Source organism: Venustampulla echinocandica (assembly GCF_003357145.1).
Source record: "Venustampulla echinocandica strain BP 5553 chromosome Unknown scaffold_0, whole genome shotgun sequence".
NCBI classification, from domain to species: domain Eukaryota; kingdom Fungi; phylum Ascomycota; class Leotiomycetes; order Helotiales; family Pleuroascaceae; genus Venustampulla; species Venustampulla echinocandica.
This window is the reverse complement of record NW_022474205.1, coordinates 5,882,549-5,907,521: the sequence shown is the minus strand read 5'-3', so window position 1 is coordinate 5,907,521 and position 24,973 is coordinate 5,882,549. Positions and strand designations below refer to the sequence as shown.

At 48.8% G+C, this 24,973-nt stretch overlaps 4 protein-coding genes across 4 annotated transcripts; 1 reads left to right on the top strand and 3 right to left on the bottom strand.

Moving 5' to 3' along the window:
- Positions 1-928: 928 nt before the first annotated feature.
- Positions 929-5,453, bottom strand: BP5553_01820 (putative calcium P-type ATPase NCA-2; the record flags this gene model as incomplete). Its single annotated transcript, XM_032010443.1, has 3 exons — positions 929-1,814; positions 1,866-5,297; positions 5,383-5,453. The coding sequence occupies 3 exons, from the start codon at positions 5,451-5,453 to the stop codon at positions 929-931; spliced, it is 4,389 nt and encodes a 1,462-aa protein (XP_031874497.1).
- A 5,452-nt stretch (positions 5,454-10,905) lies between these two features.
- Positions 10,906-12,525, bottom strand: BP5553_01819 (Uncharacterized protein; the record flags this gene model as incomplete). The annotated part of the gene is made up of 2 exons (XM_032010442.1): positions 10,906-12,134; positions 12,210-12,525. 2 exons carry the CDS (start codon positions 12,523-12,525, stop codon positions 10,906-10,908), a joined length of 1,545 nt encoding a protein of 514 aa, XP_031874496.1.
- A 495-nt stretch (positions 12,526-13,020) lies between these two features.
- BP5553_01818 (putative BRE4 Protein involved in endocytosis) lies at positions 13,021-16,870 on the top strand (the record flags this gene model as incomplete). The annotated part of the gene is made up of 6 exons (XM_032010441.1): positions 13,021-15,503; positions 15,555-15,874; positions 15,998-16,050; positions 16,120-16,377; positions 16,494-16,729; positions 16,849-16,870. 6 exons carry the CDS (start codon positions 13,021-13,023, stop codon positions 16,868-16,870), a joined length of 3,372 nt encoding a protein of 1,123 aa, XP_031874495.1.
- Positions 16,871-19,254: 2,384 nt separating this feature from the next.
- Positions 19,255-24,489, bottom strand: BP5553_01817 (uncharacterized protein; the record flags this gene model as incomplete). Its single annotated transcript, XM_032010440.1, has 5 exons — positions 19,255-22,080; positions 22,128-22,622; positions 22,686-22,766; positions 22,824-24,389; positions 24,439-24,489. The coding sequence occupies 5 exons, from the start codon at positions 24,487-24,489 to the stop codon at positions 19,255-19,257; spliced, it is 5,019 nt and encodes a 1,672-aa protein (XP_031874494.1).
- Positions 24,490-24,973: the final 484 nt, after the last annotated feature.

Sequence of the window (24,973 nt, the reverse complement as noted above, 5' to 3'; positions counted from 1 at the left end):
TTGATGGTGCGTCAGGATCCGGCACCGTCAGAGTTGGTGTTGGTGTTGTTGGCAGCTGCGAGGTAGGTATGACTGGCGGTCGCCGAAATACGGTCTGAGGATGAGGTTGAGGTTAGAGTTCGCCGTTCGCTTGGCTTTTAGCGCGCCAAGACTCGACCCCCTCTATATGTACAGTGGTACCTCCGCGTTCCCGACGACGACTAGGGCGGCTCAAGTTGATCGTATATAGTATATATAACTACATGAAGGTATCATGATACTTAAAATATAGGATGAGGAGCTGTGTCAAGCTTAACCTACTTATTATCTCCTAGAATAGGTTTCATTAGCCCGAAGAAGCCCGGCCGAAGTGAGCGTATAGCTAGCTAGGTAGCTTTGTACCCTACACGTAGTCACATACATCATCAAACCAGCTCACAATACAACGATTTATTATTTCTCACGAGTTCAGTTTGCTCATTTTACTTATTGATATTGATTAGAAAACAGACTCTGCTAGCTCGCAGAAGATATTAGGGCACTGGTATCATGGCGGCCCTCTCCATTTCCATGCCATGACCCGAACGAATGTTTAACATCTTCCTCTCTAAGACTTCTCGCAAGCTGATTTCTATGGCCCCAATTCCTCAACTCCAGCGAAGTCCACTTGTCCCGAAAGATAAATCTATCCCTCCGCCGCGGGGCAAAATGGTATTATGCATAAAAGCGCTCCGCCATAGACAATACAAATAATAGAAAGAGATGAACGCCGTTTGCTTTTTTATTTTCTCTTGGAAAGACATAGGAAAGGACCTGAAACGCCCGATGGTTGGCGCCGAGTCATAGCGACGCGACGATAACAGATATTTACAAAAAAGAAGCGAGATGTAGTGTACACTATCAACATATTCGGATAGAAGGTGAGCGAACGTTCCTAGCAAGGTGGTTATTATGAAGTTGATTTTCCGCTTGGTTGAGGTGGCGACTGAGGTGGGCTAGAACCTGAAGTCGTGGCAGGAGTAACATCCTCCACTTGACTTGGTGGCACACTAAGTCCCCGAGGATCTTCTGTGATAATCGGATCTTGAGGGTTTGTACCAGGATGGGTCTCGACATCATCTCTGGATTCCAACTCCGCACGGGCATTATGGCGCGAGAATCCAATAGAATCCCCATCGCTGTAGTTACGCTCAATGGGAGACCATCCAGCAACACTGCCGGCAATAATACCTGCCATGACGGTCGTGGCTCCCAATGCTGAGTTAGAACGAGATCGGTTGGTCCGGCCACGTTTTCGGGACTCGGGAGTAGGGGGTGGGTTGCCAAGCTCATCTTCACGTTGAGGTTCGTTATTTGGGGTATGAGGAATCGAGTTGCTTCGAGAACGAGAACCGCTCCTGGAACGTGGCAGGATATGATCGCGGGTCTGTTCGATTGCGAACTTGAGATTATTCAAACGACCACCTTTGACCTTCTTGAGGAAGCTTAGTTCTTCTTTGACATCGGCTAAAGGTTTGGGGAAACGGAATTGCTCCTCCTCGTCGGATATGGTCAGTTCCGGGCCCTTTGGCCTATTCTTGATATAGTCCGGAATCAGCCTTAGGATTAATTCATCGGGAACAAGGCGGATGACAGCACCAACGGGGATAGAAAGGAACCCGAGGACGACGGAGTAGGCCCATTGAGCAGCATTCAGCTGCACAACGTTGAATGCTTTGCCACCAACGAAGATGATCATGACCTGTCCTCCAACCATGACAACATTTATACCAATAAAGAACCAATTTCGTGTAATGCCCTCAAAGATGTTGAATTTGTTATCAAGACGACGATTGCTAGGTGCTTGTTAGCAACGTTAGAGATCATACAGCGAGGGATACACTTACTTCCATTGGTTGAAAATTTGCATCCACACAAAGGTGTTGAAGACAAGGGTTGGCACCTGGTTCAGCTCCCGAGGAGATGTATAGGAGAGAATCGATTTCGCACCAAAGTGAAGAAGAAGGGTGATGGCGAGCTGATAAATTGCTTCTCCAATAATCATCTTCCACATTGTAATGCTAATGAGAGGGGCTGATTTGGGGTCTGGTTTCCGGTCCAAGATACTTGGCATTGGAGGATCCGTAGCCAGTGCAAGTGCAGCCATAGTATCCATAATAAGATTGACCCAAAGCAGTTGGACAGCTGTCAAGACAGATTGTTCAGATCCGCTAGCAACTGCGGTAATGAAGGTAAGCAGAACCGCGGTAATATTGACCGTGACTTGAAACTGCAAAAACTTCTTCACAGCGTCATTAACCGCTCGCCCCCACATCATAGCCTTTACGATAGAGTTGAAGTTGTCGTCCATGAGGATAATGGCCGAAGCCTCCTTAGCAACCTCCGTACCAGCGATACCCATAGAGAATCCAACATCGGCAGTCTTGAGAGCGGGTGCATCATTAGTTCCGTCACCGGTAACAGCAACGGTCTCCCCAAGCTCCTTGAGGCGCTTGACAAGGATACGCTTATCTTCCGGGCTAGAGCGGGCAAGGACCTGGAGGCGTGGAATGATTTGATCCATCTTTGCGGCGCTCAGCTTGCGGAACGCAGGGCCTTCCATAACAACACCACCGGCGGTATAGATCCCACACTCGGTTGCAATAGCCTTCGCGGTGATTAAGTTATCTCCAGTAACCATGCGGACAACTACGCCAGCATTCTGGCATGTCTTCACGGCTTCGGAAACACCCTGGCGCAGAGGGTCTTGGATACCCACAATGCCCAAAAGCACCATGTTCTTGAAAACATCTTCAAAGACAACCTCGGTTCGTTCACCTTCGACAGTGCGGGCCCCCTTCGCCGGCCATCTATCGAAGTCGCGATATACCATGGCAATTGTTCGGAGGGAGCGAGAGGCGTAGTTATCAATTAAGCTAAGTAACGTTTGGCGATTGTCCGGTGTCATTGTAGAACTGGCAGGTTCCTTGGTGGGATCCCGGATGACGCTTGAACACTTCTCGAGAAGGATTTCTGATGCTCCCTTGACGTAGAGTCGATATTTATTCTTGTCCAGGCGTACAACAACTCCCATACACTTGCGGCCTGAATCGAAAGGAATGAGTTGTACAATGTTTCCATTCGATCGTTCTTCATCAACGGGCCCCATGCCGAGGAGCTCTTTCGAAAACTCGAGAAGCGCAGTCTCTGTCTTGGATCCGATGAATGTATGAACTCCGTCAACATCCCCCTCGAAGGCGGTAGAGTTGATGGCGATGGATTGCAATAGCATCATCTTGACCCCAGGGTGTAGGGCAGCGACGACTTCTTGAGCCGGGACATTCTCAACCACTGTATTCTGTGTCTGTTTGCCTTTCCCATTTGTAGAGTCCGCATCGGAGGTGTCCACGGTTCCGCCGAAGCGTGAAGTCGTGCCCAGTGTTCCGGCAACAACAGTCATCTTATTTTCGGTCAAGGTTCCAGTCTTATCAGAGCAGATGGTGGTCGCATTACCCATAACCTCGCAAGCTTTGAGATGCCGCACGAGATTGTTATCCTTCAACATCCTTGTTGTGGCAAACGCCAGTGCCAGTGTAACAGCCAGGGGTAAGCCCTCAGGGACAGCGACGACAATGATGGTAACAGTGACGATGAATATGTTGAGAAAAGATTGCCCTTTTTCAGTAGGTGTAGAGTGATTATGAGGCAAGCGGACAAGAAATTCGATGAAGAGAACAATAAAAAGGAGGCCACCCGCGGCAGCGCCCAATTTAGCGATATAAGTTGCTAGACGATTCAATTTAGATTGTAGAGGAGTAACTTCTGGGTCTTCTCGTAGAGACATCAGTGTCTTTCCGTAGCTCGAATTGACGCCGGTGGCCGTAACCACAAATGTACCAACTCCCTCAGTGACTTGGGCGCCGGAGAGAATAAATGGATCGAGTTTCCGGAGGTTATCATGGTTTTCGATGGCCGAGTAAACCGCATGGGCTGGGGTTTTTCGGATCAGATCAGATTCTCCGGTTGTTTGAGATTCATCGCATTTGATATTGTGGCCATCGATAAATATCCCGTCCACGGGTATCATATCTCCTGGTGTCAAGGTCATTACGTCTCCGACTAAGATATCAAAAACGGATATCTCCCGAGTTGTGCCCGATCGGATAACATTGACGTCTCGATCCTGTTTCTTCTTGTTCAATTTCACAAACTGCCGCTCCTTCTGGTAGTCGTTCAGAGAGCCGACAATTACCACAATCAAGATAGCCACGATAATCGCAACTCCTTCAACCCACTCGATTGGTGGATGCTCGGCATCATGCGCAGTTCCAAACGTCTGGTATAAACCAATGGCCAATGAAATCACTGCGGCGATAGAAAGTAGCATCAGCACCTTGTCGTTGTAGGTAATCCACATGAGCTGCAGTAAACTCTTGCCCTTCTTGACCGGGAGTCGATTATCACTGTAGATACGTTTTCGATCGAAGAATGCCTCATCGGATGCCGGCGATCGTCTGCGCGCCGAGGTATGCGAATCTTTCGATTCTATCCGTGCTAGAGGTGACTTCGAGTCGTCATTGCCAGTCGCTGCCGCCTGCTGAGCGGCAGCTGTTGCTTCTTCGAAAGTGACGACCCCATCTAGGTCTCCCTCATCCATGCTCAACCCAGCTTTCAGATTCGTTCGTAATCCCTTTTCTAGTCCAAGCGGCCCGCCCAGCGCGTAGAAGGCCGATAAACTCTTGGGGTTTATTAACTTGTTCAGCTGCCCCTGGGAAAAGGCAAAGCTGTTGTCCACCGGCTGGAAATCCTCTTCGGTCCCGGGGTCGGGGGTTAACGCGTCCGGATCATTCGTAACATCATTGTTCCCTAGAGCATTCTTAGCTCTATCCTTATCCGCCTGGGAGCTATTCGCCAGCGTGTCTCCGCTATAATTCGTGTTCGCATGGTTTCCATCGTCGGACTCAATTGAGTTTTGTCGTGATCTCAACCCGGGTACCGCCAAAAACCCAGTTGCTTTATCGCCGCCTCTCGACGCTGGCGACGAGACATGGTGCGGTGAAGTCGGCCGGCTGTCCCGGTCCCTGCTCTCAAAAGAGTTCGACGCTCGAAGTTCTGGTATAGATATCCGGCTTGCCTGGCTGGCGTGACTGGAGTGGCTGGCCTGACGTGGGAAATTGTTGGGTGGGTTTACCGGTCCCTCATTCATTGGAGGACTCGCCTCCTCGACCTGGATGGCCGTCGGCGAGCTTGATAGGTGTTGCAAAGCAACGGCATCGCTTTCCATATCTTGCGGCAAATTTGGGTTATTGACCGCCGAAGTATCGATCGTAATTGTAGGTCTGCTCAGCAAGGGGTTAGCGCGTCGTCGAGCCAAAATACACGAGCAGGCTGTCTGATATCTATATACCGGGGGGGACAACGTACGCTCTTTGTCTTCGGCCACCGGGACTTGGTGACGGTGATGGCGATGGCGATTCGCCTTCAGGAGCTGTCATGATGGATTGTAGAGGCGCCGACACCTGATGGAGTACGTTTCCTTCACTTCACAGCCCGAGGCGCAGAGCCTTGGCGAATGTCTGGGAGATTTGAGTCGCACTTTGTCGGCGGCATCTGCGAGAGGCTATGTTGCAGTCAGAAAGGCAGACACAGGAGAGATTATCGATCTCGGCCGGGCTGATCCAGAGTATGTATAATAAGCTTAGATGCTCTGGCTCTGGCTCTGGCTCTGGGAATGTCTGGGGGTTCCTGGACGGACTTGGCTCTTGGGCGTGGGAGCTGCTGAGCCAAGCAGCAACACTTCTTTGTGGAGCACCTCCGTCCAGCACAACCTCGCCGGCACAAAGGCTCTTGGCAGATTCACTCCGTGAACAAATTCCACGGGGAGTGTTACAGAAAACTAGGAGATGACAAGCTTACCTCTGTGCTTCGTAACTTTGGCAGGTCCACGATGGAACAGCGCGCAGGCTGAGGAAGGTCGAAGGATGGTTCTCAGGTCTCTCGATCGCAGGCCTCTCTTTCTCCGGCGCCCATTAAACGAACACGAACCCGCTTTGGGCGTTGGTCGAGGACCAGAATTCAATTACCCGGGTCTTGGTAGTGGACTTGAGGGCAGGAGCAGGAGGCGCCGAGCGCAACAGCGTTTGGGTGGTTGAGACGGGGGGGGAGCGTGGCAAGAGAGGAATTATGGGCATTGATTGAGTGAGCGCATCGGCATCCGCAACAGCACGGGCATCGACAGGTTGGAACTAGGAAGAACGAGGTGAATTGAACCTGAGCTCGTGGTGTTTCTAGCGTAGCGTTGCGTTTGCGTTGCTTTGTGTTCAGGGCGTCGAGGAGACCAACATGGGCCTCTGGAAGCAGTGGAATGCCCAGCGTCGGGGGGCAACGCGCCAAGGGCAGCGCCGCGCCAATTAGCAGCGGCGGCAACCCAGGGATTGGGGCGGAATGGAGTCGGTGGCCAGCGGCTTAGCGTCGACAACGAGGCTGTGTAGACGATACTGGAGATTGAACGTTGGAGCGACGCAGAAAGGGGGAGGAGAAAGGGCAAGAAGAGGGCCGGTATTGGCTCATTCTTTGCTATCTGGCTGTTATGACTGACTACTGTACGTACATGTATGTACATGACATTACATCCAGCTTGTATACGCCTACGCTACTCCGCGGCTACTGCTCTATGCGGTAGGTAATTTGGCAAACAACAGCTGAGTGAGTGAGTATGGGTATGAGTACTGAGACTCTCTCTTAATCTTGATCTTGATCTTGAACTTGAACATCGAAACTCCCTGACGCTCCTAACGTGCACGCTCCAGAAGTCTGGGGTTCCGCAGTTCTTAGTACTATAGGTCTTATTGCCCTTACGGCGCATATACAGGCCAAGCGCCTGTTTGATTGTTTCTGTTTGCTTGTTATGATTATGATTCGGAGATGTCTATCGCGCCTGCCTTCTCCAGCGACTGTCTATCTTGCCAACTTCCCTTCCGACAAACAGCGTCTCTTGGCTGTCAGCCAACGCTTACCACACATGCTCCTTACGGCTCCCTACGGCTCCAGCTTATTCCCAGCAGCTTCCCGGGGAATCCCCATGACGATCAAAGTTTATTTATTCTGATGGCTATAGACTACCTCGGGATACCTACTACTCGCTGCTTCCTTCTGGCCTCTGACATGTATGGTGATGATACAATGGTGGCGAAGTTGAACATCCCTCCTGGCTGCCAAGTGCAATATACAAGATACGATATACAATATACACGATACCAGTTACAGGACACCAGCCAGCTCCAGCATTCTAGCACCGCCAAAACCATAGGACTAAGGTACCTTAGCCAGCGCTACCCGGCTGCACGACCAGCTGTCTCGTCGAACTTGAAGCCGTCGAAAGCTCGATTATTGATGCCCGAAGCACCCGATCCAATGATCAACTCCGCAACAACTCATCAATACTCATCGGACGTTACTTCATGAATCCGCCACCTACTGTCCACCTACGAAGTACTGTCCACCTGCTGTACACCCACGTCATACACCGCAATAATCGCACACAGCGGTGAACACCAGTGACACCACAATGCAGTAATCAGCACGCTGAAACCTTCGATTAATAGAACGTTAATGTTTGAAGATTCAAGCCAATGAGAGCAGGTCGCATTGCTGCTTCGTATGTCCAGTAAGCACTTTAGCAGTTTAGGTGCCTACTACCTGTCGACCTAGTCCATGCCGATCACAATCACAATCCACTAAAGCCTAGAACGCCATGTTCCGTTGCTAGCGATGATGATCGCGAGGCTGAGCGCCCGAGACTCCAAGAATTTTTCACCTCTTGGAAATGTAATGCAGATGGAGCACTACGTATCACACAAGTTCCAGAATGCAATAAGTTCAATACAGGATTTTGGTCAGTATCATTGGCTTCAATATTAGCATCGGTACATGTAATGTATCAACATCCCAGTTTCTCCTCGTGGCAATTCCTTATCTCTATTACTCTGAACTAGATTCCCACAGAACAAATATGTCGGTCTCCGAGCAACACTGCCCCCCTTGGCGCGCGAATTGTAATACCCTGGATATCTTGCCAATGTCATATCTAACCCGGGCGTGTACATTCTCTGACCGTAATACTGCAGAGCAAGCACGATAAACCAGCGACAGCCAAGAGGAAAACATCCAATTTCTCCCTCCTGGGCGTCATCTAACCACCTGCTTCAAATTCCCGAAACCGCCGAGACATATTGCATGCGACGGACGCTAAGTTTTACAGTTGACGATTGCGACTTTCAGGCTCTAAAGCCTAAACATTGCTCACAGCCTTGGCTGGCACGAACCAAACAACCTGGAATATCGTAGCGCCATGCGACAGATCAGATACGCGAGTAAGAGCCGTGTGTGTTGGTTATTAACTTCCATGACCTGCCTTACCTAGGTAGGTGGCCTACAACTATGGTGGTGCCATGGACCGAGGTGGTGTGTGGATTCTGGCAATGCAGATTGTGGCAAAAAGGCAGATCGGCCGGCGTCTCGCCTGGCCTCTTCTCGCCTCGCCTGATCTTTTTTGTGTGAAGAAAGGGGTTCGCTCCCGAATGAACCCATTTCGTTGGAAGCTCGTGGCGACCAAAGGGGGCTGAGTATATGTTATTGCGCGTCAAGCACCTCTTGGAAGTCGAGGTTTGTGTATCCCGTACCGCTTCATAATTTCCGTATAGGGCAGCTCGATGGGATTTCGATCGCTTTCCCATTTCGCCTTGTGAGAGTGGACCGTGACGAGTTGTGGTTCAGGTTAGTTAAGGAGGCTGAGTCCAACTGACTCGAACTTTGTTTTACCGGTGTCAACCTCTCCCTCATCTGTATCAAATCCCCATAAGCCGAGCCTTAACATATGAATCACTCTGTATCCCCGCATATTCTTATCTGCCTCAGATCAACCGCTGACAATTGTATGACAATGTATGACAAGAAGGGGGGAATGCATCTCTGAGGCTGCTCAGCCTTCTTGTTGACGACGATTCGTGACACGGAAACGAATGCAGAGCCGTTCCATTAATGCCAATAAGGCAAGTGTCAAGAGATGCCTCACGATTCTACAGTTTTTACCTCTGATCTCACAAGTACGATACACCGGTGATACGAGTACGCTGCTTATGGGTTTGATGCCGGTGGGCGCAGTCATTGCATGCCGAAATGCCTTTGCACGGGGTGAGTGAAGCAAAAACGCATCTCAATTTTGTCCTGGATAATCCACCTAGCCCAGATTCCCCTTTGAACGGTAGCTCAGCACTCTCCCATTCTCCATCTTCCCATTTTCCATTTTCCATTTGGTCGCTTTTATTCTTTTATTTTGTTTCTCTTCTATCAGACCCAAGCCTAAAATCGATATCAAAGCCCCGGGTACCTAGGTATCTTATAATAGTCCAGCTCCGATTCTTGCAGCTACCATAGTAATCGAATACAGTGTAGGTAGCAGCTTTAGCAAGATACCCTACTGTCTTAGGAGTTTTCAAGTCGCACTAATCACTCTTCTTTTTATCAACTTTAGTTACCCTCTTGTACTATATTTATACCATCTTGGACCAGATCGCGAGAAACCACCACCGTACACCATGCGAACAATTCCCGTAAATATGAAGATACCAGAAGAGAGGCAGAAACGGCGGTGTCGAAAATTCGAAATGCCATATGATATTGCCTAGGTCACCAGTGGAGTTTCCTACAAACTGCAAAATCCACAGACATCCCAGGGGGAGTAGTACAACAGCAGAGAAACACCTCTGCAGCACTAATGGATATCCCCATACTCCCCACTCACGGAACTCCGTAAATCCAACCCACGGACATTGACGATATCGCCAGGTAGGAGGGGACCAACATACCTAGGTGCAGTACTTTCCCTAGCTATTTATCCTCTCTTTATCTTCAATGACAACTGTTTGGTCATAAATTTATACTTTGGAAGGGCTCTGCGGTAAAAGAAGAAAAATTCGAGATGTCTAGAAAACGGGAAGAGTTCTGTTTGCATATGAAAGTATTTTCAGTAAAAGTAGTAGTGTTTTGCGCGCTGGGCTGGGCTATGCTATGTGGCCGCGCGGATATGCCCACTCGTCCCCCACTGAATCGATGGTCCGACCAGCCTAAGCCCCATGTAACGTAGGCCACCGTTAGATCCCCAATTTTGTATTGCATCATCCACTTTGCTGAAAACCGGCCTTTGAAGCTAAGATGTTCCTAGATAATGGCTCCTTTTTTGTCCGGGGAAATGATTGTGGAGCTAATGAAGGTAATAAAGGTGGAATACGTAGGCATATGCGAAGCGATGAAGAAAGAAATGAAGGACCGGATTAAAGCGGGGTCACTGCAAGGTCCGTGAGGGTAAAAAGGCAAAAGTCCCAAAAGGTAGATAGATAAGGTATCTGTACAAGTATTCCGTGTATTAAATCTATGACAGAAGGAATGGGGAATGGGGAGGCCCGAATATCTCACTTTCTATCTAAGTATAGTTGATCACCTGGCTACTAAATGGCAAGATAGTCTATAAGTCTTAGTTGATGTCACGATATGCGCATTGCTACTTTCATTTCCATAAAAACCCCATCTCGCTAACTGATCAAACCGGATGACTGGGAATATCGATCTATCTAGTGTACGCTAGTCTTGCAAAGAAAGAAAAGAGGTGCACACATCGTTTGAAACCGCAATGTAATGCTAGTAAAGAGAAACCTGGCAAGCCGAACTACCTAAACTCAAGGAGAGAACGTTGATACATAATATAGACGGTAGACAAGAAGCTCCTGAGAAATCAAAGGTACAAATTTACCCATGTCTTACCTGCCATGATGCGCTCGCTAGAACGCCAACAAAATGACACGAGAAGCTTTATCCACCGCCTGTGGCACTAAGCATAGAGCCACTGCGCTCCATTTTGACAAAAATGAAAAAGTATGTAGAAGTATGGATTTACTCCTTGATCGTGAAAACATGACGGCTGGGAAATCCTTCTTGTAGCGTGACCTCCACTTTCTGATCCTCAGGAATCATAGGGTGTTGCAGATCCCATCCAGCGCGGCGGCAGAGCTCTGCAACTACCACATCGCAATCTCCAAGCATGTCGACATCAAAGTTGACGTGTGAGACTGGTGTACGCGAGATGTACATTTGCGGGATGTTGGACGGAAGGTATGGTACAACTTCTGAGACAGGCGCAACCTTCAAAGAGGTGCCAATAACAATGACGAGGTCCACTTTGTCCTTGTCATGATTTGTGAGGCGGTCTGAGAAGCGGTCAGGAAGCGGCTCGCCAAAGAAGGTGATATCTGGCTTCATAACTCCCACAGCAGGGATGTCATAGTCCTCTTCCTCAGATGAATCTGAATCTACATCTCGACGGCGGCGTTTCTTGTCCTGACCATTTGCAGACCGCTTGCGCTTCATAGCAGCCGGTGCTCGGAGCTTACGTAGGTTTTCAATACACCGATCGCATCGAGGTATACGGCCCGCTCTAATGTCAGGGAAGATCTTCTCTCCTGGCACCTGGTGCTTGCACTCAATACATGAAGCAGTGGCGAAGGAACCGTGGCATTGGATGAGCTTCTCTGGAAGGATACCGACAGTTGCCTCGATATTGTCGATGTTCTGAGAGTAGTTGGTGAGCAGCTTCCCTTTTTGCTGTAGGAGATGGATGAAAGCGTGAGTAGGGGTGAAGCGATCGCCCGAAGGGAGAATGTCGCGAGCAACAGTGTAGAAGTAGTTAGGGTCCTCTCGGAAAACATGTATGTCAAATACTTCTTGAGGATCACTGAGGCCAAGATGCTGTAGCTTGGAGTAAAGACCGGTATCCTTGGATCTGAAATCTGGGATGCCAAGGGAGGTGGAAATGCCAGCGCCGGTGAGAACGATGATATTGCGCGACTTTTTGATGAGCTCCACGGCATCATCGATGGTGTTGTACAGTGGAATCTTGATCCGCTTGGATAGCTCTCGGCTTATGCCAAGACTGAGAAGTCCATAGTAGGCGTCGTCTGGCGAATCATCTAAGAAAGCTGGTGGACGAATATTAAAGGCAGTGAGCAGCTTCTTTGCGGTAATAGTACCAGCCTCTACGGTTCTTTTGCAGAACTCCTCAGGCCCCAAATCGCGTAGTTGTCTTCGAAACGCGACTGCTTCCGCGTAAGTGCAGACCTCGGGACCTATAAAGTCAGTCAATGCTTAGCGAGTCAAAGAGGCAACGAGTTGAGTTGCAGTTTCAGTTTCAGAATGCTCACCACTTTCAAAGAGCTGTTGATCGTCCATCTCACCCAGCGTGTCTTCAAAGATCGACTCAATCTCCCATTCCTCATTTTCGTCGTCGTCGCCGCCAGTGCCAGAGTCGCTGTTGGCATCACCTGACTCGTCCTCCGAGCCATCAACCCCGTTGACGCCGTTAACACGTGGAACTCCGGCCAGCGCCTCGCCAATCTCTGATTCCTCTGGGGACGACGATAGATCGATCACCTTGAAAGAGGCCTCCTTGATAGAAGCCCGCGCATGGGTAGCGCCCTCTGGAGTGAGATCCATGCCAATTGTGGAGAGCGGACCCATGGAGGAAGACACTCCCACCGTGCGGAGGGAAAAGCGAAAGGAAAGGAGAGTTTAAGTTTAAGAACGCAATTGAGAATAGTGAACAAATTACACAATTATCCTTTGCCACAACAGGACCTGGCATGTCTGGCTCGCTAGGGGCTCTTTCTGCACGCCTATTGGTGGATGAAGCGAGCGATAGCACGGTAATGCCAGAAGGGGAAAGGCGCACCTTTAAATATACAGCCACTAGCCCCTGATCTGCTAGCGCCTAAAAGCCAACCTAGAGCTTTCTGCTTGCAGATCATCTAAGCTGCATTACCTACCTAACGAAGGACACAATGGAATCCGACGTCGAGTACTTCATAACCCATTATTAGGTTTGAGGGGATGCTGGTGATGGTTCCTCGTCAAGTGACGTATTGCTCTCCGTGGTCCAGAAAAACATGAAGTATTCCAGCCTATTGCAACGACAACAGCAAAAGCAATTGGATGCTAGGATCAAAAGCAATAGCTATGGCAAATCCGTCCCCGAAGGACGGCGCCGACGTGGGTGGTGAAGCACAATCCCAAGCTTTCCCGTTCCCAACCTCCAGCCTAGGACCATCCTCGGGGGCTTCAAATGCCGTTGACACTGGGTCTAAGTCCGGAGTGCATCTTCGCCGACTCTCCCGGACTGCTCGCGAGAAGGCAAAGCACATCCGCCTTCCAGCTTCGACTCCCAAAAGGAAAACATTAAACCCGGGCATTTACACCGGCTCCTACACTCGCAGTCCTCGGTCAAAATCAAGATCAGCGCGAGGGACCCCGGCGAGTTCTATCCATGCGTCTCCCAGAGTAAGCATGAGCCATGACCATTTGAACGGACTCCTGCAGGACCTCAATCTGGAGCTCCAGACTTACGAGGTCGAGGAACTCCGAGATGGATTCTTCGATGCTTCCTTTACAAAACCTCCCAAGGTGGATCACGAGAGCCTTCTGAGAGATGCAATGTTCACTCTGCCTTTAGCATTCAACGAGAAAAGCCCGCTATCGTCCAAGCACTTTCTGCCTAAGCAATGGCAAGGAATTAAGGGAGTGGTTCGAGCGGTAACCACCACTAGATCGGGCATTCAGTTGACGAAATCGTTCCTAGCTTTCTTCATCGCTTATATTTTATGTCTTATTCCAGCCGTTGGAGTCTGGATGGGGCCATCCTGCTATATTATGGTGGTTTCTACGATAATCAACCATTCTGGAAGGACAGTGGGAGCCCAGATAGACGGCACCTTTCTTACCATTCTTGGATCAGCCACCGGCTTGGGATGGGGAGCCTTCGCACTTTGGCTTTCCGATTCTACATCTGTTGCAAGGAGGGGCTATGGTGGAATCCTTGCGGCATTTCTTGTCGTTTTCATGGGCACTATTGCAGTTCTCCGCTCATACTACATCAGAATGTACCAATCAATACTTTCTGCAGGAATTGCTGTCATATATACCTGCCTTTCTGGTTCTGCCCACCATCCTAATTGGCAGACGCTATTCAACTATGGTATTCCTTGGCTTTTTGGTCAGGCTATTTGTCTTCTGGTCTGTTGTGGGGTCTTTCCAGATGCTGGGGCGCGGCCTCTCGCGGTAAGACTTCACAACGCTTTTAAGACCATGCAAGATGGCCTAGTCCTGCCTCACTGGAACAGAGTTGGCCTGCACCGGCAGCTCGCGTGGACCTTTGTCAGCCTATCGCAAGCCTATCGAGATCTTGCGTTGGATATAAGTTGCACCCGCTTCCAGCCATCAGATATCTTATCATTACGAAATTGTATGCAGGCCGTGATCCGATCTCTGCTTTCTTTGAAGATGGAATCCGCTCTTTTCGATTACTATGAAGAAACTTGGCCCGAAAATGGTGGGCACGAAAGTTCCCAAAGCCCCATTTCGGGACGACACCTTTCTCCTAGCGAAGAGAGCAAGTCTCTACCGGATGGTATTTCCGAGAAGACCGCTACACCCCAAAGGGAAGTAGTCATCGACATCGATACAATTTCAAATGCTCACTCGGCGCCTCATACAAATACGGGAGAACGCACTGCCAGATTAGTGGTTTACAAACTTTCTGATCCCACTTTAACCCTACTTTCATGTATGAGGAGCTCATTGGCGGCATGCGACGCAGTGTTGATGGACATGTCGGGATATCGTAAATATTTGGGTCCCCCCAAGGCAGTGTCATCTGATATAGTCGGCATCTTGACCAAGTTACGAAAAGCGAGGATTAAATGTGGCGAGGCGGAAGATTCCTTGATGAATGATCCAGCACTCCCCCCAACATACTCTGATCATCCAGAAGTGGTCGAACTTTTCCTCTTCGTCCATCCGATTAGGCAGGCTGCAGCCACTGTGGAAGCTCTGTTGATCAAAGTCATGGGATTACAACAACGGAACCGAGGTTGGCGGATATACCTGCCATCCTATAAGTTTAGCAAGGGCATGCAACGGACCAATGCTCAAGTACGGCATGACCGTGGTGGTCTCACCGCTGGATTTTACTTTCGGAGCCAAGCAAAACTAGCAGAAACAATGAGGGGAATGGCAAATGTTTATAAGCCTTCACCTCGTGGGCGGGAATCTTATATGAAACAGGATTCACATTCAACTGACGCCACAACAATTGAGCCACCTACAAAATTCGGCGAGGATACTGCCATAAACAGCAAGTCGCGTTCAAAAAAACGGCGACTACGGTACAAATTATGGTTGGTGTTACACGGCCTGCAGGGCTTTGAGACAAAATTTGCTCTCAAAGTTGTGATTGCAACATCCCTTTTATCAATCCCAGCATGGCTAGATCACAGTAGAGGCTGGTGGAATGAGTATGATTGCTGGTGGGCAGTAGCAACTGTCTGGATCATGTCCCATCCGCGAGTCGGCGGGAACTTTCAAGATTTGATAACACGCGCCTTTTGCGCTGCGTTGGGAGCTATGTGGGGAGGCTTAGCATACGGTGCCGGGGGCGGCAATCCGTATGTGATGGCTGTTTTTGCAGCTATTTACATGATTCCAATGATTTACAGGTTCACTCAGAGTTCACACCCTCGCTCGGGGCTTTTAGGCTGCGTATCGTTTATAGTAGTTTCCCTCGGTGTCAAAACTACTGATGGCCTACCTTCGGTCGCAAAAAGCTCAGGAATACGAGGCATGGCACTTGTGATTGGCGTTGTAGCGGCAGTGGTGGTGAACTGGGTGCTGTGGCCATTTGTCGCCCGGCATGAGCTTCGGAACGCGCTATCATCCATGATGATCTACTCTAGTATCATATATCGAGGGGTTGTGTCAAAATACGTTTATTATGGGAAAGGAGAAGAACCCAAGAAGGAAGATGTCGAGGCCTCAGGTCAGTGATAATGTCCAAAATAAGCCAGTATCTGTGCAAGATTTGGAAATGGCCTGATCTTCCAAACTTTGGATAACCCCATTTCTGATCTTTATGGTTTCCCTTTACTAACACGGTCCTCAGAAATTCTTGAAGGTCGTCTCCGCGAAGGCTTCGTCCGAATCCGCCAGATACTAGTACGTACTCACCTCACTAACACTAACTTTTCCAGCGGTGTCCAGTAAGTGTCTAACATATCGATCCAGGCCCTCACACGCCACGAAATACGTCTTCGCGGCCCCTTCGACCCACTTCCCTACTCAGGTCTTATTGATGCTTGTGAGAGCTTCTTCGAGTACTTGGTCTCGGTCCGGCAATCCTCCCTCTTTTTCCACCCACATTATATGTCCTACAATAGTTACGCAGCGACGACGTTGCTAACCTACCGCCGTGACGCCGTCGCTGTTATCCTCATGAATTTATACGTTCTTGCTGGTGCACTGAAAGACAATCGGCCAGTTCCGGTATGTATTTCATACTTTTTGCAAACCCTCGTCCCTCCCTCCTACTATTTTCCAACCCGGCCCTTGCCCACCAAGCCTGAACGAATCCAATTCCAACGTACTGATACTACCACAAGCGCTACCTCCCTAGTGCCGCCCTAGCACGCAAACGCCTCCTGGATAAGATGGCTGAAGTTGAAGCTGCCATCGCGGAGGCGCGCGAACTCGAAAGGATCGAATCTGGAGGGAGCATGGCAGACGGCCAGAAATGGAGCCAAATATACGCTTATTCGTACAGCCAGAGCTTGACTGGATGCGTGAAACAATTAGAGCAGTTGATCCTATTTACTAAGGAGATTGTTGGCGAGCAAGCGTGAGTCCTTTTAACTCCTGTCCCTGTCTTCATCCTAGCTCTTACTTTCAGCTTTAAGCGAGGTTGATGTTTTTGTGTTGCAAATTTGTGAGCTGGGAGTAACTTACTAATTTTAATAGTTTCAACGTAAATGGCAGCTAGGGCTGCGAGGTAGAAGGCTATAGATGGATATAAACGGAAGCCTGATCATCTTGTATACGTTCCCACAACACACACAATTATTTATATTGTCATATGATACGTCTCTCTACATTTCCCCCATATTGCTGTTTCGGAAATGGCAGTCATAGCTCTATACCCAACGAGGCATGTCTGATATCTGTACTTAAATATTGCATAGCAAGTATATATAAACATATTGAAAACAGAAGAAATCAAACATCACATATAAGTTGATTCCTCTTACTACTCGAGAAAACACAAAAACAAAATCCGTCTATTGACATTTAAGTATCTATTTTGACTTGTCACTTGCTAAAGGTAACTATTATACCCTGTTCACACCTGTGTGCAATATTAATTAGAAACAAACTTTAACCCTTCTCACCTCGTCAACCCACCTTGTCACCTCACTATTTCATCCCTCCCAGAGACCTATGCCCCGTGTAGTAGTGACTGTAACACTAACCTCGGAATTGGCCATTCATCTATCTAACCTTTCCACTCCCTCATTGTCAGCTTTCTGAAGGCTGTCAAGTTCAAGTCCATTGTCAGGTTGACAATGGACTCTGGGCTGACTTCCGATTTTATAAGTTTAATTCAAGACAGATCTTTTAAGAATGTACAAATCCCTGTGCTTGGCTGCTTTTCCTTGCCCTTCCTTTCCTGCCTTTGAAGTTCCCCGTCCGAGTCCGAGTCGGCTGGGGAGGACCTCTGGGCCCTGGCTGATCGCGGCGCGGTTGCTCTGGTCGGCAGGAGATCGGGCTTCGAATACAGTTTGATCAGGCCCGGCATCTAGGTCTTGATTTTTCCCGATCATCACTTTTCAAAATCTTCAGCAAGGCAAGCTTTAGGATCGAAGCAAAAGCCAAAGCTAAGCACCTCTAGCAGGTTTACTAGACTACACACGGATTATATGCGGGTGGGAGCAAGTAAAGGGCGGGACCTGGTTGGAAATGTTGTTGTTACTATCAAGAAACAATAAACAAGGGCATTATTCAAAGTCTGTTGCAAGGAAATAGGGGACAAAAGATGCTCTCTTCCTATAAATATGTTATGAGTTAGCCACTCATACGACCATTACATGCCTCAAATACATGATAACCTTTCAATCTCATATTGGTATAGTAGCAAATTACCACCGAAGTAACTCCTATAATGCTACTCCTCGGGAGTAAATGAGCTCAATTGCGTAACTGAGAAAGCAATGCCTTTACACTTCGGAGACGATGCTGGGGGTAGCGGCGGCATTGCTTTAACGAAGTGCCTCTTACACATTGAAGAGGCAGGACAGAAAGATTAAGGTAGGATCAATCATAAGAAACTCTAGCTTGCGCGTAAGCCTTGTAAGGTTGGTCACATGCTTGTCACCTGTCCGTCGTTGTCCTATATATATCAAAATAGGCGATTTTCCGTTTAAGGAAGACAACCGGCGGCCACTTGGCTAAGTGGTTCAGGTCAAATTGTCTTCTGTAGAGGAATAGAGCAAAAGCGACAAAATACGACAACGAAAATCGACAAGAGATGTAGGCAATCGACCGGGCCGAACCCTTTTGCTTCTGGGGTATATAATAATCTTTTTTCCTCTGTTGCCTTTATAACAAATGTCGAAATACTACACATTTTTTTTACTTCGCCAACTCGAGTAATGTGGGTTACGAGTTGGCGAGAGAGGCCACCACCTACCTACGCGAATTGCCTACCTGCCTGCCTGTGTACCTGGCCAGCGTCTGCTATTGTATTTTGGAATAGGGTTGTGTCCGTTGGCTATATATCGAATGGGAGACACAGTCCTGCCAACCTATATTAACAATCGTCGAGACGTCACACTGCCCGTACTCTTTCATAAGCCTCTCTTAACCATCGTCTTCCTCCTCCAAACATTTATAATCTGGTCGATCAAGAGCATCACATTGATTTCAAGCATAAACCGAAGCGAATATGGGCAGAAAAGGAGCACCGCCATCCTCTACTCGCTTAATACTCCATCGAGAGGTGGACACTCTAGAATCGACTTTTGCTTGAAATCCAAAGCAAAACTTAGGGAAGTTTATCTTGCATCGAACAGATGGAAAGGGAATATACAAAGTGGATTGGAAATAGTGTAGGTAGTAGGTAGTAGGTGGGCAAGGTCCGTAAACTCATGACCACCCTCTAACATATATATCTTCACTTCTGTCTTCTACCTAGCTATTCGGATATTGTATTTATAGCACTGAATCCCTCATAAAACTTAATTTTTCTAGTTTTATTCAACCGTTATTATGTAGTAAAACAATTGGTATTCAACTCGAGCAGAGTAATAATCCTGAACGCCGCGCTCCTATACCCAACGCTATAACACCTCCTTTCCTAATATCTTATATTCAAACATCCGCTGTCTCCGTCTGATGCATCTCGTTAACCAAATCCACTAATACCGACATGCTGGGAATCTTAAATGGCTTATTCCCACGAATCTTCTTCTTGGGCTGTCTCATATTTGTGTTCTCCTTGCCCTCTGCTTGCTCGAGAACAGTCTTTCTCTTCACACCCCCTATATCCCCCTGTACAACTTCCTGGAAAACTGGAAGCTGAGTCCCACCCAGCCGACTCGCAGCAGTACTCGTACCCTGCGTGCCGCTATCTTCAAAATAGTGATCCTCCAATGCCCCCTTTGGTAAATTAAAAACCCAATTTCTTTCCTCCATCAGCCCCACGAACCTTGCAACCATCTCCGGCTCCGCCTTCTCACCACCATCATCTCTCCCCTTAAGCGTTTCTCGACTACCAATAACAAGCAACTTAGTTTTCGCCCTCGTAAAGGCAACGTTAATTCTTCTCCAATCCTTCAGTAGTTCGCCGATTGACCTAGCTTCGTTGCTGCGCACGAGGGAGAGGATGATAACTTCCTTATCACGCCCTTGGAAGCGGTCTGCGGTGTGCATTTCAACGTCTTTATGGTGACGGAGATGGTTTTTGAGGAGTGCGAGTTGGGAGCGATAATGTGTCATGACACCTATTGAGGAGGAAGGAACACCGACGCTGAGGAGCGATTCGACGAGTTGGGTGCAGATGCTTGCTTCCGTAGGATTGACGATGCGGTTTCCCTTTGCTTGTTCGCGGGAAAGGGGGAGGAGAGGATCTGTGTTGATGAAAGCAACTTTGGTAGATGGGTCGACAAGGGTGCGTATCCAGCAGTGGCCTGGAGTTGGGCTATGGCAGATCGTCTTGGGATTCCGCGAGAGAGTAGAAGGTGTAAAATGGTGGTTGTCGAGACTGGACATGTTGGGGACGTTGATATGGCGGTTGGCTACTTCCTCGCTGCCACATTTGAGGCGGCCGTTATAGATAAGATTGTTGCTTAACGCCATTACGTCTTCGCACATGCGGTATTGATGCTCAAGATATACGACGGAGCTGGGATGAGTATCTGACAAGAGTTTGAAGAGACTGATATCTAGACCACCAACACGAGCCTCCTCGTTCTGGACCAGGGGCGGAAGCTGGTAGTGGTCACCAACAAGGATAAATGTCCTAGCAAGACGTATAGGTCCAAGGCACACAGGAAGTGTAATTTGTGATGCCTCATCGACGATGCAGTAATCGAATGTCCTCTCATTGAAGACTGGGTGGTTGATCCCAAGACAAGTCGTTGCAACAACCGGAGTGTCGTGCCAAGCACTTTTGATTTCATCGAAGGAAGTCTTGGGTGTGACCGCGAGAGTTGCAAATTCTCGCACATCAGGGTGTATTTTGGCCATGGTCCCTAACCGGAGAATCCCTATTTGGTCGTCTTTTAGTTTCAACAGAATGTTGTCCACTGCGGTATGTGTGTACGATGTGAGAAGAACACTCTTTCCCTGGGACACAAGTGCTCGAATGATATGGGCAATAGTAGTTGTTTTTCCAGTTCCCGGCATGCCGAGCACTAACGCGTAGTCTTGGGCGCTCATGACCTTTTGGATTGCCCTTCTCTGATCCACGTTGATGTTCTCACGATCTCTCAAGACATAGCCGGTAGATTGGGTCTTGAACCTCGGTGCGTTCAGATCTACTACCAGACCTCGTATCTGACGGGAACCAAAGGGACCGTCCGCCATAACTTGGATGAGGTTGTTCCGTACAGTAGCCATGCCATTACTAAACTCATCTTTGTCAAGCCTGTACCGGACTGGCTCTTGCGCTGTCTGTTCGCCCGGTCCGCTGGTGGGTTGCCCGGGTGATACCTCCATAATACCTGAAAATACTTGATTATCGAATTCGTCGAATCCAGCACCTCGTATACGTGCATTATGCAGACGGCGATCGACGGCAACTGTGATTCGTCGCTTTCGCACATTGGTGACATAGCCGTTCGCAAGAGCAAAATGCCCCTTTTCGTCAGATATCACGACGGGCTCTCCGACAATGATCTGGGATTCAAGGAACGAGAACCCAGTTGGAGCATCCTGTTTGATTAAAGTGTACTGGAATCGGTTGATTTTGGGATTGTTCGGATCTTCATATTCAGAGCCTGGCTCAAGGATGACGTTAGAGAAACACCTTCCTAGTTTTTCTCTCTCGGAGCTAAGCATTGTCCACAGCTCTCTTCGGAATTTCAGGCTTTCTTTCTCTTCCTTGGTAAGGAGATCATCCCATTTTAGGAAGAATTCCTTGTGTTTCGGAGTCAGGTGCTTCACTACCTCATCGAACTTCGCCCCCATACCGCTTGTCTCGCCATCCCCATCATCGGCGAGTTTATGGTAAATGAAGCATGGGACTTTAGCATAACATCGGCCACACATATTGTCCTTCTTTAGCATAGGCGGCAGCTGAGCGTGTCGTTCGCGAACGAAGCATGCAAGTTCATTGCGTTGCATAATCATATGGCGAAGCTCATGACGAATTACTGGTATCCTGATGGTTTCGGATGTTTCCATATAATACAAGATACCACACGCAACTTTCATATCGTAGCGATCCGATAATAACAGGTTGTATAGAGCCGTTTGTGCACGATGCGAGGCATTTTGGCTTTTGCCTGTTTTGACCTCGAAGGGCACGGTTAATGTACGATTCGTTTTGCCATCCTGCATCGTAACCTGCACCGTTGCGTCGATATTGCCTTTGAGGCCGTACATTGGCGACCAGATATGTTCCTCTACGTCAAGCAGCTTAGTGATACACATCTTGGCCGTCTCGCCATTGCCAGCTTTAACGATGGCCTCGGGCTAAATATGTTAGCAGGGACTTTTCTAATTGGAACGGAATTGGCAACCTTTGGCTTAGATGAGACAAACACCGCTGCCCAGGCTTGCAGTTCCCCCATCTTGCTCTGCAGATACTCAATTGCATGGGGTATCTGTATCTTGATACTATAAAGATCCTCTAGATGCCTTGTAGCTATATCCTCAATGATTTCGCTTAGCCAAACAGAGTCCCATCTGTTTGCGACCATTGCAGCTTGGAATATCTCATGCAAGATGGTGCCATAGACAAGAGGAGCGCTTGTGTCATTCGTGGATTTTATTCTATCTTGCAGTACAGCGCGACGAATGCAGCCGAATGAATCTGCGACCACGGTAGCGGAGATAAGGTGATCGGGATGCAGGATCAAGATGTTATGGTCATCATCTATAATGCACCGGCCGCTGGCGTCGAAAGCCCCAATGACATGAACATATGCTTTGACGGTTGCTGGTGTATCATACCAGGTCCCACGCAGGTTGACGACCTTTGTAGTCTTCGTGTTCTCGACTTGAAGTAACAGGATCTGCGATTGAGGTTAGAAAAATGGGCAATGTTAGAATAAATTACTCGCCTTTTCTCTGCATACACGGCCCTTAGCATTCTCATACTCAGAAGGCAAAATGGCTGTGACGAGATATCTCTGAATTGCTTGTGCTTTCTGCGTGGACTGGAATTCTTAGCGAAGTCATTGGGCTATATACTGCTACGAAAGCTTGGTACATACAGGTAGTAGCCCATCAGCTGTTGGTTGCACCGATTGGGTAACGGCGGCTTCCGCAGCATCAAAATCTAATTCATCTAGGTCGTCATCGCCAAATTCATCGTCAGAATCCGCTATTGATACTATGCCGGTCTTTTGAACAGTTGGAACGCTAGTGCCTCCTCTTGTGGTCTTCGTTGGAAACGCTCCGCTATCAAATTGAGATACAACCTGCTCCAGATCCGCCCCAAGCAAATCCTCGTCGAAGTCACCAAACTCATCATCCTCAATGTTTGATGCGCCTGGGGGTTTTTTAGCCAGGATAGGGCCCAAGTCTGTCGTATCTCTGAGTCGACTAGGTTTTGGAGGCGAGTCAGGAGGTGGCTTCGACGCTGATGCTCTACGTGTGTTCGAAGCTGGTTCTGGTCCAGATTCCAAAACGTCGAATAGACTGTCGTCAAGCTCGCCATCATCGAAATCGCCATAATCCGAAGAGTTTGATTCTATAGAAGGTGGGATCCTCTGGGGGGTCTCATGATCGACTCTCCGCATGATATTGGGACTGTCATCTGTTGGCAGGCTATAGGCGTCTTTCGATCCCATTTGCCGCTCAGGCGGTCTACAGGCGGTATCTCTAGAAGGGCTTTTAACCAGTCCATCAGGAGACTCGGAGGTATCGCTCAGAGGTAAAGGCAGTTTCGGCTGAGTCAAGCCTTCTTGTACCCTCTCGATCAGGACCGCTAGCTTTGAAGGGCCAATGTTCGCAGACTCGGTGAAAACATCACCGTCCGAACCAACAACCCTACGACGTTTTGGGAATTGATTCCCGCAGCTGTTTGCCCTTCTAAACGTTGATCGAGGCGTCGTCCCTTCTCGCGACGGTTGTGGCGAAGACATGTGCATGAGGTGGGCCAATGCAGGAATAGACGGTACCTGAGGGGTTGGCACGTTGGACCCATTGAGAGAATACCGCCCCCATAACTCAGAGCCAGGGTCAGCTTGTCGATCCAAATTTTCGCTGTTGGTTGGGAAATGTGCTGAGACCTGAGCTGGAGAAGAGGATATCGGCGACGAGCTTCTTGCTCTCTTCTTTGCTCTTCTGATGCCTCCAAAAACCGAGGCAGACTTATGGCTAGAGCCTTCTCTGCCATAGTTCCAATCGATCCGTTCGTCTGGAGATACGTCAAGTACGGCGCGCTTGACATCACCCATCCCTAGCAAGTCAGGCAAGGCTAACCTGCTTCCTGGAGTCGAAGGGACATCTTTCCTCGGTAGATCTGGCTGCACAGTTCGTACTTCTCCTGAGTTTTCCGCCTCATCTTGCCCACTGCCATGTGCTGCCCTTGTTCCAGCTACTAAGTTCTCTTTCCTATCATTAGGTAGTAAACTTATCACGGCCGCCTTGTCGGAAGGTTCTGTTGCAGATTGGCCACCGAATTGAAACATGCTCAGCTTGTTCTTCGTAGCGGTAGAGACTGGAATAGCCGGCTTCTCTTGTAGAGGTTTTGATTGCAGGTTATGTTTTGCGGCCTGCAGGCCCTGAAAACTCTTGTTCCGACCCCATTTCGACCGTTCTTGCTGCTGCTGTTGCTAAGGTATAATTAGAAAAATTGCGTGGATTGGCACTCAAGTTGCTTACCCTTGCTGTTGCGGAATGGTTCTGATCAGAAAAGGACTTCTGAAGAGGCATTGTCTAGTTTCATATCGTGTGTTCTCTTCAAAACACAGACTTATAGGTACGTAGTACGTAGTAGGTATTAGTTTTGTTGTCTCTATCGATCAATCCGTATCTCACGCGCCCCCACACCCAAATAAAGCCACGCGACGACGCGACGTGAATTCCGCGATCCCCGAAACCCCTTTTGGGCAGGCACCCCCCGGCCCCACTCTGCAGGGGTAGCTGCACTCCGCCTGCCGCCGGAAGTTACTAAGAAAGTTGGGGGTTCAATAGTGGTCCAACCATCCATTGGTCCAATCGCGTCGGGTGGAAAAGTTGCAAATTCCAGGCTTCCGACCATCGGCTACATGTCCATGCACTGTGGGAAGCTTTTCCAACGGATCTAACATTTGGATAAGAGCGAGACCGCCCCACGTTAAAACAACGTCCTCTTCTCCTACGTCCCCAAGCATCCCAAGGTACAGATATTGTCCCTTACATTGATCCAGTATCAGAT